The sequence below is a fragment of the Lonchura striata genome, chromosome 5 (genome assembly GCF_046129695.1).
Source record: "Lonchura striata isolate bLonStr1 chromosome 5, bLonStr1.mat, whole genome shotgun sequence".
Taxonomy (NCBI): domain Eukaryota; kingdom Metazoa; phylum Chordata; class Aves; order Passeriformes; family Estrildidae; genus Lonchura; species Lonchura striata.
In genome coordinates, this window is record NC_134607.1 from 51,018,426 (window position 1) to 51,038,253 (window position 19,828).

Consider the following 19,828-nt stretch of genomic DNA (forward strand, 5'->3'; position numbering starts at 1 on the left):
TTTTTTCCTGCTACCTGTGCCCGATGCAACACTCATACCCATGGCCAGGGTTATGTCCCTGCCGTGCCCCATGTCAGGCATTCCCTGCCCATCCGCGGTTAAGCATCCCTGCCGTCACCGGTGCGCAGCTCCTTCCCTTGCTGTAGGGAAAGGTTCTACAGATGAAAGACAAAGGGCGTCAACCGCACGAGGACGGCGGTGCGGTCGCTCCCCTCCCCTGGCCCCGCACCGGGGTACAGAGCACCTGCGGAAACTTTTTTTTAAAAACAATAATTATAATGCCAATAAAATCCCGGGATAGTTCCCTTTCGGGAAAAGCCGCGCCGGGCGCGCCCCGCGGCCGTGGGTGCGGGGTTCGCTGCGCGCCCCGCGGGGCTCCGCGTGCGTCAGGCGCGAGTGGCGTCAGCGGGCGCGGAGCGGCGGGGAGGGGGCAGCGGGAGGAGAGGGGGGAGAGGGAGGGAGGGAGCTTCGTCAGGAGGCGATGGCGGTGCCGCCGTGACATCACCCCGCGGCTTATATAGTTGGGGAAGGGTCTGGGTCCCCCGTCTGGTGCCTGCAGCCGCCCGTCAGCACGCGCGCGGAGGGCGAGGAGCGGCGGGGCTCTGTCTGTCTCTGTCTCTCTGTCTCGTCTCTCTCTCCTCTCTCCCTAGGATTTATGGACTTTACTTTCTAGAGGGCGGCGCGGCAAGGATGAGAGTCCAGCTGGTGTGCGTGGTGCTGCTGGCCCTGGCCTCCTGCAGCCTCTGCTCAGGTAAGTGCCCGCCGCCTCCGCCGGGCGCGCCCCGCACCGCCCGGCCCCGGAGCCCCGCTGGCCGCTCGCACGGAGCCGCTGCCGCGCCGGCGGACGGACCTAAAGCATTAGCACGGACCTAAAGCAAGGAAGTGAAGTCGCTTCGGGCTCCGCGGCTGTCCCCATTAGGCGCCCGGGAGCCGCCTCTGATAACGGGCAGCATCATGGTTTTTTTTATATCACTCCTCTAACTTTCTCTCTTTGCATAACCAACCCATGCCTCCTCACAGCATCCATACCACGGCAATTAGTGCAGACTAGTCGTTGGAAATCCAAATCAGTGTAGACCATCTGCTGTGGTTTATTGAATCCCATGTATTTCCAAATTAAGATACAAATAGTAATTTCTGCAACTCACGAATAGCTGCTGTAATCCAAATCAATGAATATGTATGCCCTTCAGTTGCTTTTTAGAAAGAGAAGCATAGTTTTATTATCTGGAGAAAAAGTTGCTAACAACAAATCTGAAATTATGACAAAAAAACCTACAAAAAACCAAAAAACGCTGAAGCTCCAGCAGATCACACAGCAAGAAGATTCATGTAAATTCATTTCTTCTCCAAGAGCAACTGCTTTAAAAAGCTCAAAAGGAGGACAATATATTAAAATGCACTTCTTGCTTCTTTGAAAAATGACATATGTTAAGCATCTGCCATTTATGTCTAAGGTTTATGACCAAATAGGTATGAAGATAGTTAAATAGGTGTATGCACATATATATAGTAGAAGTAGAATAGCCTGCAAAATCCAGTCTTAAGTAACTTGAAAATTAATTTTTAACTCCACTAAATTACTGGGTAAATTTACTGGCAATTTCATTTTTCAACTTTAGTGTTCAGAAGGACTCAGAATTCCTAATTCTCACTTTAGATAGAAGCTTACAATTTATATTCCCCTGCAGAAGAAAGATGCAAACCACATAATACCTGTATTTTATTACAGTTTAAATATAATTATTCTGCATATTATAGAGAACATATGATCTCAGTGACAAAACTTAGCATTTTTTTTCTCCTCATATATTTCTAAGATTTTTAAACATATTCCTCACTAGTATTTTCAGTGAAGCAGTTTCAAATTCAACTCATTATAGAGCTTCAATGAAGAACCACTAAATTAAAAAACAATAAGTGGGAATTAAAATAGGTTCATAAAAAAACCCCAGAAGTCAAATTGTGTGGGGAACTAATACAATGGTTTATTTGCCTGAAAATTTGAAATTATTTGTAAATGAGAAACAACACAGAGAAGCTTATGTGAAGGGGCACAAATAATCTGTAACTAATACAGACACTTATACCATAAGAAAATTTAAATTTTCTTTGAAAATGTTTGCCCTCAGGCATAAATATGTACCTGTACAATGTAATTATTCCTGTAAAATGTGAATATATGAGTAGAAACTATTTTTTTTTTGTCAGTGGAATCTAGAATACATCAAACTGTGTGAATTTCTCTCTGATTTTAACAATAATATATAACCATGCTTTTTATACATTGTGCTCTGAGAGTCTGTTCTTTTTATGCTTTTGCTCCTCATCCATCTCTTTTGACTCCTGAATTACCTGAACATGCTTCCTTCTCTCCCTCCAAGCCTTCCTTTATTTTTCACTCAAGGCATCTTGACTCCTAAACAATGTCCTCTAGATTTCTTTTTTCCAATCCAAATGCTTCTTAATACCTTCCTTCCCATCTTTCAAGCCTGCAGCTATCTTCCAGCCTTGATGTGTAGAAGCTACCTTCCATTCTTTATAGAAACAAAAACCAGATGCTAAACAGGCATAAGTCCTTTAATTGTTCTCAGCTGGTGTGGTCCAGGACCCCACAAATCATGATGCTGTCGTCTCCTGCTCACAGGAGATGCTATCATTGATAGAAATTCAGCTGAAGTGATCTTGTGCTGCCACCAGAACTTTGGCTAATGGTAAAGCTGGCAAGACTGACTGCCATTCCTGCTGAAAGGGTTGAAAGACATTAGGTGGAGATCAGTTGCTAGAGACTTGCTGCCCAGTCTACAACTAGTCCTATTTAATATGAAGATTTTGAACATTGAATAAGACTGGTTTTAGACCAGCATTACAGCAAGTCACTTAAATGCAATTTCTTCAATGCTAAAAATAATGAATGAATCTATTGTGTTGGTAATGCAAAGGTGAACAGGAGAATCACTACAGAGAAAGGGAATATGTGTGACACATGGAAGTTTTTGATGACCTAAATAATAGGAATAAGAAGCAGTGCAGCAATACAAAATGCAGTGGCTTGGGAAATAATAGAAATTCCTGTTAAAAGCTCCTTTTTAACCAAAGCAAAACTATTGAAATCTGAGGAATAAAAGACATTATCTTGTTATCTAGCCTGGTTTTTTGGGGTTTTTCAGCCACAAAAGACAAACAAAACTAAAAGACATGTCAGACAGCTGCCCTCTGTAGCTAATGGTAAGCATTAAGGTGATTAAGTGTTGAGGCTGCTGAACCAAACTGTGCTATACTGTTCTCTCTTGAGAACACTTCAGGGACAGGAGAGGTCTGCTCTGACGAGTTGGGAATACAAGGATTTTGCAAGGAAGGAGAATTGGTGAGAGTGCAATAAATCTGGGCATAGCCTTTCAATGAAGCATTTATGGGATTTCCAGGACAATGTTTTTTGACCAAAAGGAAACAGTGATCTTGCACTTGTTTACTTGTAAGGACACACGAAAACACTAAGCTGGGAAGAGCAATGATTCCTCTCAAATACATGATGGGTAAATATTGCAAATAGAAAGGTATTATTTACAGTGTAAGAATTTATTTGCAAACCTTGGATACATTTGTAATTAAAAATAAATTAGACTTGAAATCAGAAGCAAGTGAATACGTACTGATATTTAGAAGCATTTCCTAAAGAAGAATCAAAGTAACAGTAGTTGTGAGATTTATTGAGATTTACCTTGACTGATTTTTAAGGGCATTGTAATGAGTGGCTTCTGTGCTGATAGAAACTTATAACACATTAGCACATGCTCGTGGTCCATTACAGTTCTCATGTTCTGTGAAAGGTAGTGACACGACATGGTGAGGATCTGAAATTAAGGCATGGGCAGAATCTATCCACCGATTCAGTAGTAGGGTCTTCTATGCCAACAGTATTGATTAATGAAAGTGAGATATTACCTGTATGAATATGGAATGTATTTTGATTTAGTATGGTTTGAAATATTAGTGCATTGTTTGGTTTTGGAGTGTTGGTATTCCAGGAAAGGTAAAAGCTATGTGGAACTGTATTTCACCTAAAAGTTTAACTGATTCCTTACATTTTTTTCTCTGTGAGCTGTGATTGCTGCTACCAAGGCACAGGATCTTCATTGTGATTCTCATCTTCATCTTATAATGCTGTGTGGAGAAATGTGGCTGTGCATTTTCCTTCTGCAGCAATTTTTACTCTATTTACCAAATCACAAGTCTTGCAAGTCTACTGAGCTATCAAAGGTCGATCAAATCAGTAAAGAAAACCCTGGACTTCCAGTCAGAATACTTTCTTTTTGTATATACATTGTTAAGAGCTTGTGTCATAAACTGGTCAAGCTTAGTTCCCTCATATCAGTTAAAATAGCCTTAATTTAATTAAGAATAATAAAAAATATTGATTATTAATCAAGTAACCATAACTGCAATTTACATAAATAATTACTACTTAAATAAATATTATTTGAAAATAAATATTCAAATTTTTCTTCCAAAGTAAGCAGAGGTGACAAATATTTAATATGAAAATAAAGAATATCACAGCAGTTTTTTTATACGGAAGGAATTGCAGTTTAATGAGCCTTTCTGCTATGAAGCTGAGATAAATGAACAGTTCCATCCAGTTCAATAAGCTTGAGTATTTGTTTTTGTATAATGTTGCTGTTAGCTGAAGACTCCTGACAGTCCCTCTAGGTCACTGGTGTTTGTGTTAAACACAAACATTTAAATATCATTTAAATATCTAAGTTCTCTATACTGAATTGAAATGTCCATGATTTATGATCAAATAATAAACATGTGTTTCTGGTTTATTCCCAGATTCAGAAGAGGAAATGAAAGCATTAGAAGCAGATTTATTGACCAATATGTACACATCAAAGGTAATTATTTTTCTTCCTTTAACTGACAGGGAGGGAGCAAATGAATTCTCATTACAAACCCAAAAGTCTTTGCACAAAGTAATAACCTATGGTCTAGACAGAAAAGTTCAGTGTTAGGTTTTACTTTGGTGCAAGATTTTCTCCAGTTCAAAGGAAATGTAAAGGTGTCGATGTGACACACTAAACATGTTCCTCAGCTGTAACACTGGTACTTTCATTAAACTGTCAAAACTGTGTTATGTACAGAGATGTAAATTTATGTGAGGAAATGTGTTTCCAATAAGATTATGCCCGATGAAAGCTAAATTAACCTTGAGTCAAATCTGTAAGTGCTATTTTTATGCAGAACCCTTCCTATATGCATATAAAATTAAGACAGTCATAAAGCAAAACCAGTTAATACATATTGCAATTTTGGTTTAGGATTTTGATCATATTGCCAGTACAGAAACATGGGGACATGACTGTGAAAATACTAACTTTGTAAATGGCATTTCCTTGACAGGTTTCCAGACTGTGAGTAATGTTTATGTTATTAATATGAATATATAAAAATTCAGTGAAAACCTCATACTGACAAGCAGAAAGTGTTGCACGTATGTATTGCACAGGCTGATAGACACTTTCTCAACACAATTATCTTCCATAAATATTCTAAGAAATATATGTGTGTGATATATCTTCAAAAACACATGAAGAACAAACTCTGAAACAAGTGCTATGAGTTTAAGGGTGAATATTTTAATTTGTTATTCCAATAAAGTTTAAGTGGTACTTAAATGTAATGGAAAATAAAATGAGAAGAAAAATTTCTTCCCCAAAAAAGAAATTTTAATAAGCCAATGATTAGTTGAAGGTTAAAGACAAAACCTGCTAGGATTACTTCTGCATATATTGTATTTAAGTATATGTGGCCTTTTCCACAGGATCATTGGATAGACTAGAAGTATGAGGCCAGAAAATGCATTTTCTTTAATTGGTCTGGCAGTTCTTAGGTATCAATATTCTTTACTGGCATGATAGTTAACCTTAGATTATAAATAAACCTATTGGTCACTCACTTTTGAAAGGTACAGAAAGATTTAATAACTTCTCCTTTTATGAGGCATATTTAAATGTAGGGGGCTAACAAAAACAGGGTTTTTTGCTGCATGGTAAAGCACAGCATGCCCTGGAATAAAACCCTGCAGCTATTGGTGTTTCTGCTACTGATTTTAGTGGATCTGTGAACATCCATCTTTTCCTCCCTTTCACCACAGAACACAAGCTCAGGTAACTCCAAATGCATAAATATATTGCACCAGTTAATAATGTCATGATGATTGCAATAATATTCTTACATTTTTTGATGTCATGTAGCTTGCTATTTAGCTTCCTTAGAGTATTTACCACAGTCAACTGACCCTTGAAGTTAACAGAAGCAGTAGATTCATGTTGGAGACATTCATTTAATTCTACATTTTACTGCCTTAAATCAGCATCTAAAGTTCATTAGATGAATTTATGTTGTCTCTTGACATCAAAGCAAGACATGGTGGAAACACTAAAAACCGTGTGTCAAATCTTCTACAAGAGTAATATCACTATCCCATTCATTACTGAAATTGCTTTTTTTTTTTTTTTTCCCTGTAGTCCACTGCCAGATTTTAACTCTCATTACAACAAATTATGGTTCTGGTGTGATAGACAAATTTGAAGATTGTATGTGTAATACCTGTCTTGTGTTGTGCCTGAGATCTGGTTCAATTTTAGGGCGATTACTGCTAAATTACATAGACTGTATTTGGCACTGACTTGGTAACCAGCAAAGGAAATCCTAACAATTTAAACATCATAACAATTTTAAATGTGTTATGATGGGAAAAAAATTACTGTTTATGAAAGCTGAGATCTAGAAGTGCAGCAAAATGAATTATCACTTGTGGGTTTAGTATTTGATAGAACAAAAATCTACCTAAGTAGGCACTTGTGGACTATAGTATCAAGACTACAGCCAGGACTTAAGCACACCTTTTGCAACAATCAGTAGTCTGTCTATATTATGGGAGGATTTGCCTTATGCCTTTAACTTCACAGACTGCTATCCAGTATCTGCTGCCCCTTTTCAAGTTGCTCTTTAAAGTCACCTATATGTTGAATCACTCTCCATCCTTAAAGAAGTAGTTCATGCTTATTGCAACCTGTCTTCAGCACTTAATGCAGTTTGTCACCCTTCCCTGCTGTTACATCTGAACCAAGATACAGGATCAAACAAGTCCTTAAACTGCTCTGTCTTCTTCCTAAGATAAAATCCAAAAAGCCATTTGGAAGATCAGGTAAAACAACAAAATCTGACATGTCAAAATACATGGACAGTTTTCTCCTGTCTCTCTTTTGTTTGAAATAGAAAACTCTATTCATACCAAAGAGATAACTCTATTTCCAGCTTCCTAAATCCTTGCCTGAAACCAACCACTAGTTGCATGATGAAACTTTTTTGACCTCTATAATATTGAGATTATGTTATTTAGAGAGGAAAAAAAAAAAAAAGTAAAACAAAAGTATTTCTTGGAGAATATATTAGCCCTAGAATATACTCCACCTTTGGGATCCCACCCAACAAAAATCTGAAGTCATGGACCCACCCAGTTTTCATTGTTGTAGGATGCCTATTTATGACTGCATTTGCCCAGAGAGTTTAGCCTCCTTGTCTGAGGAGCGGCCTAGAAGTAGGAGGAATCTACATCTATCTAGGAGCTAGTGACTTCCTGACTCAGTCATTACATAAAAATTAATTGGGTTTGCAGGCATTAATATGCACCATGGAAGGACGTCTTCTTTAACAGAACTCAAAGCTATATCTGACTAAAGATATTATTTCTATGGTTACAATCTGAACAAAATTCAACTGCTATTATAGAAAAGAACCATAGAGATCCTACACTATCTTTGCAATGACTTTGCTTTTTATCTGCTTTTGCTAGAGAAAGGCAAGGATTTTGAAAGCAGATATCATTTTTCCTAATGAAAAATAGCATTTGGGATGTCTGGATGGACTGTAACAAAAGAAGTATCTTAGACATACTATCAGGGGTATCATTCAACCAGATATGGAAATAAAATATCATATAAATTATAACTTGTGAATCTCTTTTGTCTTGCATAGAACAAGCCTGTTGTCAAAGAAGGAAATAAGCTTATTTCAGTTTCTTAGATGTTCTTAAATTCTCTTTCAAGATCCATGAAGTGTGAAAAATTATATATCTGATTCTTATTTTACAAGCATTTTCAACAGTGGAAAGACATACATCATATTCACTTCAGTATTCTTATACATTTTAAATTCTAGTTTGTACTTCAATCTCCTTTCTTTCTTCAGATTATTCCCAGATATTTTCCAAGTTACTCTTAAAAAAATTAGTTTTACCTTGGCAGATAAGGGTTCCTTGTTTCATTGTGTAAGTGTTTTCCAAAACGTGTTGAGATACTGTACTCGATATTGCTTATATCTGTGTGGAAAATATATATAAAAGTATAAAATATAAAATATATCCCATATTATAAATTAACCTGAAAATTTGAATTATCATCATCTTCAACTTTTTTTTTTTTTGCATATACCTTTAAGGATAACTGCTTCAGATATTTTCCATAACCCAAAAAGCAAATGGTCTGATTTTCATACTTACTGTAATAGTGGAGCAGAAAAATAACATGACTTCTCTGTTCAGTGACTGGACGTGACCTGGAAAACTCCATGTTCAATTAAAATAACCCAAAATTCACTCTGACTGAATTGCTAATGGTAGCAGTAAGTCAGAAGCAGGTGTACCTAAATGAAAATACTTTGAGGAGATGTATGCATGGCATTAATAGGAATGAGACTCCCTTAACAAATGAAATATTAGTTAGAAGTTTGCAGACAGCACTGCAAATTTGTTTTCTTCTAACCTCATAAGTAAGAGCTAAGACAATTTTCAGCCAAGGAAATCTCCTATTTAAATATCTTACAAATACACAAGAAAGATCCTTTATATATATAAGTGCAGCAGACTGACACGAAGTAGTAACTTCAGATCAAAAAGATTCTATAAATTATGCAAGAAGGCATGAAAAATTACCCTATCCTTTACTGTTCTTTTTCTATCCACTGGAATATTTTTGCTTCTTAACTCAGAAGCATCACTTGCTCATGTAGCACTGCCTCTAGATTCCATGCTCCATTGCAATTTAGCTGTTGAAGTGCTAGCTCACATTTCTTTTGCATACCCAGGAGAGAACAGTGAACTGGAAAAACCTTCTCATTTGTCATGGAAAGCCCCATATTTTTATATTGCAAAAATAGGTTAAAACAGACCAAAGAATATTTTTAAATTGCATAGGGCTCTTGGTCTTTTTCCTAGCTTGACTTCTGTTAATATAATTAAATATTCTGCAAAGAGAATAATTTTATCTTGAAACTGTCACATCTTTTTAAATAATTTGATAAACTAACTAGGCTACTTCAGTGAGAAAACCGATGAGCTCAAAGTAAAGAGTGCAGAACCAATTACAGGCTTCCAAATAAGATTTCAGGCTTGTTTTCTTAGCCTCAAAACAAAATATTTTTTTTAGATATCATCAGGAATCTGAGAATGTACAGCAGTTTTATTAAAAGACAAAATCATTCTTATTTTCAGAGGCACATGTATCAGATGTATATTGAAGTAATGATCATGGCCAAAAGAAAACTTTCTGTAACTAATGCTAAGAGTGATGCCAACTTTTCTTGTTTCTTCCTCATTTCTCTGAATTTTCTTTCTTTTCCCCCCAAAAATAGTCAAGTGTGATGAATATGCATAAATCTTGCAGGCAAGGCCCCTTTGTTAGTAAGGTGCTCTAAAGAAACAAGTTATATGATTACCTGGTGTTCAGCCAAATAAACACTACACCACATTCTTAATTAGTGCTGCCAAGTATGTGTGAAAGGCAATGTCTGTGTTAGTGTTATACCTGTATTTAACTTGTACATACAGGAAAAGAAGCAACTACATTTCACTTCATAGGTAATGTTGAACCCTAATGTGCACAGCAAGGAACTCCTTGCCAGGAATAAATATTTGGCTTTTGATTGGAGATTGCTATATCACCAATTCTAGTTGAAGGAAACTAAATTCTATACTCAGCACTGAAAAGAATACAGTGCAGAAGAAGTAATTAGTAGTGTGAGAATGAAGAAAATGGCAAAATCATGAAAAGCAGTAAATGAGATAAGAATTAAGTTTTAAGCTTACTTTTTTGCTATTGATAATCAAAAGCCAAATAGCAAACCGCTATTTGCTGCAATTGCTTGGAAAAAACAATACAAGTAGAAAAGTAAAAATCATGCGTATCAGCATTTTTTGAAAATGGTTTAAGAGCTCATACATAATGCAAGATACTGGAACAAGCAAGATACAATTGGCCTTGGTTTTTCAGTCCAGTTACCAAATCAGGAGTACTTTATTTTTCACAGCTATATTTTATCTTTGCTCCATCTTCCTAAGCCCACAGACCTTCAATTAACATCTCCCAGGCTCTTCACTTTCCAGCATCCAAATCTCCTGGGGTTTACAGGTTCTGTAACTTCAGACCCAGACTCGTCAGACTGTTTGTTCTGAAGCAGGGACTCCATTCCTTTACTCAGGGAATTTTGGGATGACTGGTATTTGTGCTGAACTAGGGAGGAGTGTCTAGGTAACCACAGGCATCCAGCTTGGATTCCTGAGCTGGGAATTTATCCAGTGGGTTTGGTTAATTATCCTTATTTACACCTGTGAATTTATATTATATTAATTTCCATCTATGTTTTTGTTTGCACCTGTGCAGAATGACTATGAAATGCTGCCATTCTGGTTTGGTAGCAGTTTAGCTTTTTCATCATTTATATCTACCTGGGGGCCAAGGCTGCAAGGAAGCAGACTTGGCGTGTGTAATAAATAAGTTGTCCTAAGTTCAGCACTCTAATTATTGTCTAAAAGTTGACCAGATGAAAAGCACTTCAGAAATATAAACTTGTTTCTAACAAAACATTTGAATGTAGCACATGAATACAAAGGACCCAAAATTGTGGGTGTTTTTATTTTCAGATTAACAGAGCAAAACTTCCTTACTGGAAAATGACCCTGCTAAATGTCTGCAATCTTGTCAACAACATAAACAACCAAATGGGGGAAACAGTAGAGGTAGATGAGGAGGATCTGGTTCCAGGACGACAGTTCCCTGCAGCTCTGGATGGCTTCAGCTTAGAAGCAATGCTGACAGTATATCAACTCCAAAAAGTTTGCCATAGCAGAGCCTTTCAGCATTGGGAGGTAACAAAAACGATCACAAATGCATGTTTCTACTGCTGTTAAACTCTCAGGCTCTGTTTGTAGTGATGTTGTAAAAATCCATATCCATGTCATCTTCATCACATTGTCTTAGCTTTCCTCCCTTTTTTTATATTCTTTAATACTTCTAATATGCCTCTTTCCGCATGAGTAGTGAATTAGTGCAGTTTCTGATGAGTGTATGTTTCTTACAAAAACCCATGGATAAATGAGAACTTTTCTTAACTACATACTTTTTCCACTCTTTGTAGCCATTCCAGGTAACCAAACAAACATGTGTGCCAGAAAACATCATTAATATCTGCTTAACAGACATGAAGTTATTATAGATCTATAAATCTATTGAAGCATAAGTAAATGTATCCACTGTTTCTTACCTAAGGCAAATTGGATTCAAAATGCAGAGATACATGCCCATGTGTACATACCATTTTACTAGGTACTCTGGTTTTCTTATCATTGCTAGGAAACTGGCAACAAGGCAACTCCTGCTTTTTGTTTCCCTACATGTAAAGAGAGCCCTGAAAGTTGATATTGTGATTGTATGAAGATTGCTGCTCTTAAATAGTAATTTTTCATAGTCCATTTGTGATATTTATTTTAGTACAATGATTACAGTGATTACACAGAAGCACACTGGGCACAATCCACTTGCATTTTTAGATATTAAGCTAAAAGCTGCTTTGTATAGTAATAAAAGATAACTCAGTGTCACTACCCACTTTCCAGTAAAGCAAATTTCTTAATCTATCTCAGCTTCATGTACAGTCTAGCTTAATCCAGATATTTTTTGGTTGGTTGGTTGTTTTTAGTTTGTTTTGTTGTAATTTGCTGAGTCATAACTCTTTATATTCCCAATCTCCATATTAGGTGGGGTGGTCTATACAAAGAACTGCAACCTCTTTGAGAACCAGAGTTTTCTGAAGACTCTCTCCATCAGTTCATTTCTTGCTGGAAAGGAGCTACCCTAAAACCAAATTACCCATATGTCTTAATCACAGTTCCTTGCTTTGCAGGAAGTTGTAGATTAAAATGTTTCTCAAAAGATGAAACCAGCGAGCAGGTGTGATAACTGAGTGATAAATGTGTGGTAACAGAGTGATAGTCATTAGAAAACCTTCAGTCTATTTGAGTTTTGGTCTAAGGAGGATATACCAGCTTTCCTCTCTAGTCAAAACCAATTATCTAATTTGTTGAATTGGAATTTAAATATCACTTCTGTAGGGCTCAGATCATCTTTAGCCTGATTTTAGTTTTGTACCTTGAGTTTTGTATTTTTTTAAATTAATGCTGCAGCTAATATAGTAAAGATTGTTATTGATGACAGTAAAATATTTTAATATTTTATTAAAATTTTTAGGAGATTATAATCTTCATTACAAAAAAAAAAAAAAAAAAAGATAACAGTGTGTCTCTTGCATCCTACAGTTACTTCAGCAAGATGCTCTTGATCTAGACAACTCAAGCCAAGAAAAAGAAATCATGAAGAGAAAAAATCCTTATATTCTGAAACGGCAGCTACATGTGAACAAAGCTAGAAGACCATACATACTCAAGAGAAGTTCATATTACTGATGCAGCAGAAGAAAACAATGTATATTTAGTTCATAGGTAACTGTGCACTACGGTTATCTTATCTAAATCTGAAATCATACTTGTGTGAAAATATACTCTGGAAATTCAAGATGATAACATAGCTGTGTCTTTTTTGCAATTGCTGTTTCTTGATTGTGAATTTTTCCTACTTGAGATTAATTGGACTAATACATTTGTGAATAAAACTAGTTTTTAAGCATGATATATTGTACAAAACTGAGATTTCAACATGCTTTCAAACAACCTTGTAGTCTTTTCCAGTTTTATAAAGCGCACCAACATAACACCAAGTAAATTGATATTGTCCATAAATCCTACTGAGATTCTTACAGCTTCTTAATGCAACACCTCACACATGTAAATGTTTCCAAATTTCTTGAATAATATAATAGTAAGAAGTGCCACAATATTTTATGCTTTGGCTAGATTAATTTATTAGGAATAAGTCTAAGGAAAAAAAGGATTAACTCTTAAGTGGCAATTTCAAAATGAATGTTTTAAATAGCTTGCTTGTAATTGAAAATCCAAACAACAAAAAGCTGCTTCATGTCTCAGTGCTGCCACTGTAGAAAATCAAAATAGCAATCTGGTTACATGAGAAACTTGATGAAGTGTTTGAAAGACTAATTAAAATTAGAACATCTTAAAATTACTATTAAAAGGCATTTCCTTTTCCTCCCTCCACAAATGTGTAGAAAACAGGAAGTTTTGGAGTTGGAAACAGTCTTGGAAACTTACAGAGAGGGAACATCACAGCATAGGAAGAGTTGGTTTTAAGCCATGAGGAATCAACTGCTGCCTGTTGCACATTTCCCAGTTCTGTGTTCATGATGTGTGCATGAGATTTGGGATCTCAATGATTTTGGGTTCCGGTTAGAAGGAAAACAGTCTGAATGGACTGGAGGCCACAACAACCATCAAAATTTTAGGGCTAGTCCAAGACCTGTGAGGCCAGGATGCTCAGACAAGAAGGCAGACATTGTTTTTGAAAACTTGCCTGTTTCCTGTTTGAGGTATTTCCTCAAAGCAGTTCTCCAGCTAATAGCCACATCCCAAACACCCCCTCCCAAACAAAAAACCAAACCAAAGAAACAATCCCTACACCTTCCACACACACAGATGCCCCCAAACAATCAAGAACACAACAGAAAACCCAAACACTTGGAGAATTTTGAAATCCTCACACAAGTTTGTTAACTTTGTTTCATGGAAAGGGATGGAGTTTCTAAAGTAAAATGCATTTTAACTATATTAAAACTAATTATTTTTCCTTTTCTCACTGCAAATATTATTAATCAGTTTATTCATTCAGTAACCCTTAAATGCATGCACTGACAAGAAATAACTGAGCATACATTAATTATTGCAATAATCATTATGACTCAAATACAGCAAAGCAATTAAGTATGTTCAGTCTCAATGTTTTAAATGCTTAATGTGCTTAAGGGCTTTACTTAAATAAGTAAACTCACACCCCTTACTTTTTTTACGAAACACATTGAATTAGACTGGAGACCCAGTATGCTTTCAAGTGGTTAAGAAACACCTTATTTCCAGCAAACCTGTAACATCCCAAGTCCTATTATGGATATTTGCATTCTAAAATACCTTTGGCTCTGAAATGACAAAGCAGAAGAGTTTGTTCCAAAATTTGCTGCTTGCAGTACCTGAGGAAAAAAAAAAGTAACTTAAGATCACTTTTTCATGGGAAAATCAGAAAATAAGACAAAAAAATGGTCATTATATTTTTCTCTTATGTTAAGTTTACCAATATAAAAGCTAATAAAAAATAGGGTTAGGTAATGTGGTTGTCATCTGATAGAGAATGTAATTTTTTCAGACACAGACCCTTCCGTGTCTCATACTGGAGGTAATTTAGACACTCACAGTAATAAAATATGACCTCAAATGATGATACTCACTGTTCCATCCCCATCTAGTGTTCCACACTACCTTGTGACCATGTACTTGTTCTTTGCAGTGCAGAGCTAACAGATTAGTCAGAATGGTTGGAAATGGCATTAAATAAGCCATTTCCTTTCAGCAGACTGTGAATCCTCACACAGCCAGCTACTGTGTGCCACTGGTGGACACAGCTTAAAGTATGGCTGGAAAGTACACGTTGTCAGTTGTCCCTAGTCTCTGATAGAAGTGACAGAGGAATGTCATTCAATGTGATAGTCTGAACTAGATGAAGAGAAAAAACCTGTAATTGCAATATGGTCACTTAAGCTAAAAAATCCAGTGCTGGCTTTCAGTTTATTGGTCACTCATGAAAAGCAAGCATAGAAGTATTAAAATACTATAAAACACAAACCATAGGATTATGCCAGGTGCTCAGAGCTGTTGAAGGAAATTTTGAAGTCTGGGAGACTTCCTTGCTTGGAATCTCCTTTCTTCTAGCTGTTGCTACCTCCTGAGGGCCTCACTGCTGTGGAATTGCAGCCTTTCTTTAGCCTTCATTTTTGGATGACGACAGAAAAATTATAGGCTTAGGTTTATTTGTCTCTATTTTACACATTTTTTCAGTGAGATCTTCAGGGTACCTGGCTCATCTGTAACTGTGCATTGCCTGCAATATCCATACTGCTATGTTTGCAGCAGGAATGAGTGCTGGATGAAGTTCGGGTCAGAAAAGGCTATCACAATATGTGAACTTACTATTTCAGAAACTTAAGACAGTTCCCTTCCCTTCCCTTCCCTTCCCTTCCCTTCCCTTCCCTTCCCTTCCCTTCCCTTCCCTTCCCTTCCCTTCCCTTCCCTTCCCTTCCCTTCCCTTCCCTTCCCTTCCCTTCCCTTCCCTTCCCTTCCCTTCCCTTCCCTTCCCTTCCCTTCCCTTCCCTTCCCTTCCCTTCCCTTCCCTTCCCTTCCCTTCCCTTCCCTTCCCTTCCCTTCCCTTCCCTTCCCTTCCCTTCCCTTCCCTTCCCTTCCCTTCCCTTCCCTTCCCTTCCCTTCCCTTCTTTAAAAATACTATTTTGAAGACCATTAATTTAGAGACTGCTACCTTTTCTTAAAGAACCCCTTTTGATATAGGCATTTTCTTTATAAAAGCAATTATTGAGAGATCTTCCGTCTTTTTCTGTCTTCAGAGGAGCATGTTTTTCTTATAAATTCTGTTGCTGACTTTTTAATTAAGTTCATACATGAAGAATTGTACCAATTATTCAGAAACTTCATACTTAACTATTTCTTAGACTCCTAAAATATTGGATATAGTCATACAGTTATTGCAGAAACCTGTCAGTACTTTCTAATGAAGAATTAAATGGAACTGAGATTTACTTTAATTTTATGTATTTTTAAGTTATCATCTATAATATTTCAAATGCCCTATACAGGAAAAGTACACAGAGAAATGAATAATTTTTTCATCTCTAAAGCATATAGTTGTTACTTTTTCTTTAAAAGAAAGAGTATAACAGAATAGTTGCTATTATCAAGGTTAAAGGCAATGCTGACAAAATAAGTCTTTTGTTCTTAAGTCTTGCTTGTAGTATAAGTTTTGGTCTTTTCTGCATTTTCTATTAAAAGTTAAAATTTTGTTTTATGTTTTAGGTAAGAGTCTGATGGATGTGCTGTAAACAGAGTGGATGAAATGTTAAGTTTTCACATTAAGAGAGATTTAATTTTGAAATGTATGATGTTGGCTATGTCTCATACCCGACTCCTAGTGAACACAACACATAGACAAAATTGGTCTTGAACTTTATTCTTTCCCCTCAAGATTAGTTATCTATTTGCACTGTGAAGTTTCAAATGGAATATACAAGCTACCACTACAATAATTTCATGTTGGAGGGCAGAAAGAAGAGCAGGTTTTTCTTAAATTCCCCAATGTTCCAGATGGATCATTGATGTTCTCCACATCCAAAATCCTGAAAATAAGCTGTGCTGACATCTGTGGCATAACGAAAGAGTCAGCACCTGGATCTTACTCTCCAGAAAGAAAAAAAAAGTGGAAGAAAGGGGTTGACCTCTACAATGGAACTTGGAGATTGAGATTTTAATTGCTGCCAAAAGGCTGAAAACCCCTGAAAATAGATAAATAGATAGATAGATAAAGAGATGATAGATAGATAGATAGATAGATAGATAGATAGATAGATAAGTAAATATCCCTGAGACCTAAATGAAGTAATATCCGTCAAATGATTTTTGTTTCCTTCCATTTACCAGACTGTCAGAGAGCATTAGAATCATATATCTAAGCTTTGTCAACAAGAAGAGCTTAAACATATTTGCTTGTTAATATTAATTTATACTGAAATTTCACATTCTCATCCAGCCTCTTGAATCCAGCAGGTGTCATATTACAACACACATAAAAGTACAATATTCATTACCAGATTTCAAAATCATCCAAATCCAGGATACTTGGATAGGTCTCAGACTAATCAATCAGTGGAATGAAAGAGCTTTGTGGTACCTCATTTGCAGGCAAGCTTTGTCTGACTGAATGATTCCTCTGAGGTAGCAATATGAGGAAATGACATGGGAGCCTCTCAGTAATTTTTGGAGGGTGTCAGCTATTAAGAAACAAAGCCTTCAGGAACTCCTGGTTGCCCAATGAATACTTGCTTTTTCAAAGCAGACAGTGTACAGCTCATATCTCAGGAATTCTACCACATTCCATTGTACAGAAGGAAAAGAGGGACTATGCAAAACTGGACTTGAATTACCAAGGAATATTATTTTTCTGTATTTACTGTAGAAGTTGCTGTGCTTTGGTGTTTTATTTAATGATCTTTTAAATAAAGAGCTGTTTGGAAAAGACAACTTGCCTTTTGTTCTGTTTAAAAGAAGGGATCAAAAAATAATGCCATACAGAGCAAAGGTATATGTTTATATACCCACAAATGAAGGGTTCAATCAAATTATTCTGAATTTTGTAGCATATAAAGTATAACTTTGTGGAATATGTAACTGCAGAATACTATAGTACCATAGTCTTATAGTATTCTATGTCTGATTGCTCCAGAAATAGACAACAATAACACTAATTTCTAAATTATTACCTTTAATATGCAAAGACACTGAAGTCCTGAAACCGCAGCTGTTTTGAAGATGAAATCCTTGACAAATACTTCTGTTCTTCTCAAAAGTTCTTTTACTGATGGACTGATAGCAGATTTTTTTTTTTTTATACTGAAGTTAAGAGTTACTATTAGAATGAGGGAGTTGTGAAATTTAAAATTTGAGTTTTTTAATAAATATCCCATGCCCTTCCACTTTACCTCTGTGGTTTTAGGTTCCTGCATTACAGTGTTGAATCAAAATGTGCTGTAAGGGAACAGATGAATGGGAAGCAAAATGCAGATATGAAGGGGACTTGATGAAAAAAGGTGCAAAGATGTTAACTGGATATTCCTTCTGTCTGGCTCTAATCAAAGACTGTCAGAGCTGGTTGAGACATGGATTGTTATGTATTTGGAGGGATGAAAAAAGGGAGGGGAAAAAGAGGAAAGGGAATATAATACTGAGTTAAGTCTTGCTTGTGTAGTGCTGGTTAAGAACTAAAGTGTAGGTAAGTTAGTATAAACTAGAAGATGCATATTCTGAAAAAGTAGGTGCATTCCCATCAGTGTATGGGAAGGGCAATCATCTGGCTGGCATTCCCAGTACTTCCCTTGAATCAAGAAAAACAGATTTGACCTGAGATGTTTAAAATTGAAAGGTTTTAAGCAGAAACTGGAACTAAAGAAAGCTGATCAGGAAGATGAGGGAGTGTATGACAAGGGTCAAGAAATACACAAATCAGGGTCAGTTGAATAATTCAGTAAGCTTAGACTGTCAGTACAAGACAGAAATACAGATTGTTGTTCATAGCTTGGGATAATCAACACCAATCTGTACAGGCTTGGAAACTTTTTTATTTGAATCCATGTCTCAATCAAGTTAACACTATTTGGTCACACTGGTCTCAGAATTAGAAGACATCTCAGTGTGTATACAAGACGAATACCTTTTAAGGGGAGATGAAAAAAAGAATAGAGGAAAATTTAGATCCAAAGTGAAAGTCTTATCATAAAGCAGAAGCTCATTTTAGTATTGAAATGTATGTACATTTGTAGGTAGCTTCTTTTTTTTTTTTTTTTTCTCAGATACAAGTTCAGAGATAAACTCCAGAAATTTATATTCTCAGAAAGTAATCTGGAACTGGTCCTTAAAAAATTATATTTCCTTCATGTATCTAGCATAGTTGTGGCAAATCAAACATTCTACTTTAATGTGTGGTACACTGACCTGGACCTGAAATCCAGGTTTATGTGCAATGGAGAGATTGTAAATAAAGTCTCTTCTGAGCATTCAACAAGGCAGAAGGCATAAGAAGTAATGCTGTGCTAAAAGATTTTTGATGCCTTATTAGCAGCTTTCAGTAGTGTGTGAAGAAACATAATGTACTATTTGCAACACTTTCCAAGGCATATCTTGATGTGAAAGGAGCTGACGTGTACTGTGGTAAGTCTTTATTTAGATAGAGTGTTAAAATATCTGTAGCATGGTGATTAAAAAGCTGATTTCTGTTCACTTAAACACTTCAGTGCTTTTCTGCTAGGAGTGCATCTGCTCCTTTGGCAACAGGTGTGAATAAGAAAGGATTGCTCAAATTCACCATTACAGACAGTCCTTGAGATTGATAATATATAAAGCTAAGTGTTATTTAAATAGTCTAGCTTTGTACAACCAGTTGAAACACTTTGGATAAACAGGGAAAAAGTCAAATAAATGTACAGTATTTATTTTGCTTATATATAGGTGCACATTCACACAGGAATAAATTCCTTATTGTGAGGATGGGGAGACACTGGAACAGATGGCCCAGAGAAGTTGTGGGTGCTCCATCAAGGGTAAGGGTTCAAGGCCAGGCTGAGCATTGAGATCTAGTGGAAGATGTCCCTGTCCATGGCAAGGACAGTTGTAACTAGATGCTCTTTAACACCCTTTCCAACACAAACCATTCTATGATATTCATTCAATACACAAAAGCACACAATTGTATATGGA

The 19,828-nt window shown here is 36.5% G+C and overlaps 1 protein-coding gene across 1 annotated transcript; it reads left to right on the forward strand.

Moving 5' to 3' along the window:
* The first annotated feature begins 476 nt into the window (after positions 1 to 476).
* NTS (neurotensin) lies at positions 477 to 13,140 on the forward strand. The gene is made up of 4 exons (XM_021528035.2): positions 477 to 751; positions 4,837 to 4,898; positions 10,985 to 11,209; positions 12,656 to 13,140. The coding sequence occupies exons 1-4, from the start codon at positions 691 to 693 to the stop codon at positions 12,800 to 12,802; spliced, it is 495 nt and encodes a 164-aa protein (XP_021383710.2). The 5' UTR covers positions 477 to 690; the 3' UTR covers positions 12,803 to 13,140.
* The last annotated feature ends 6,688 nt before the right edge of the window (positions 13,141 to 19,828 follow it).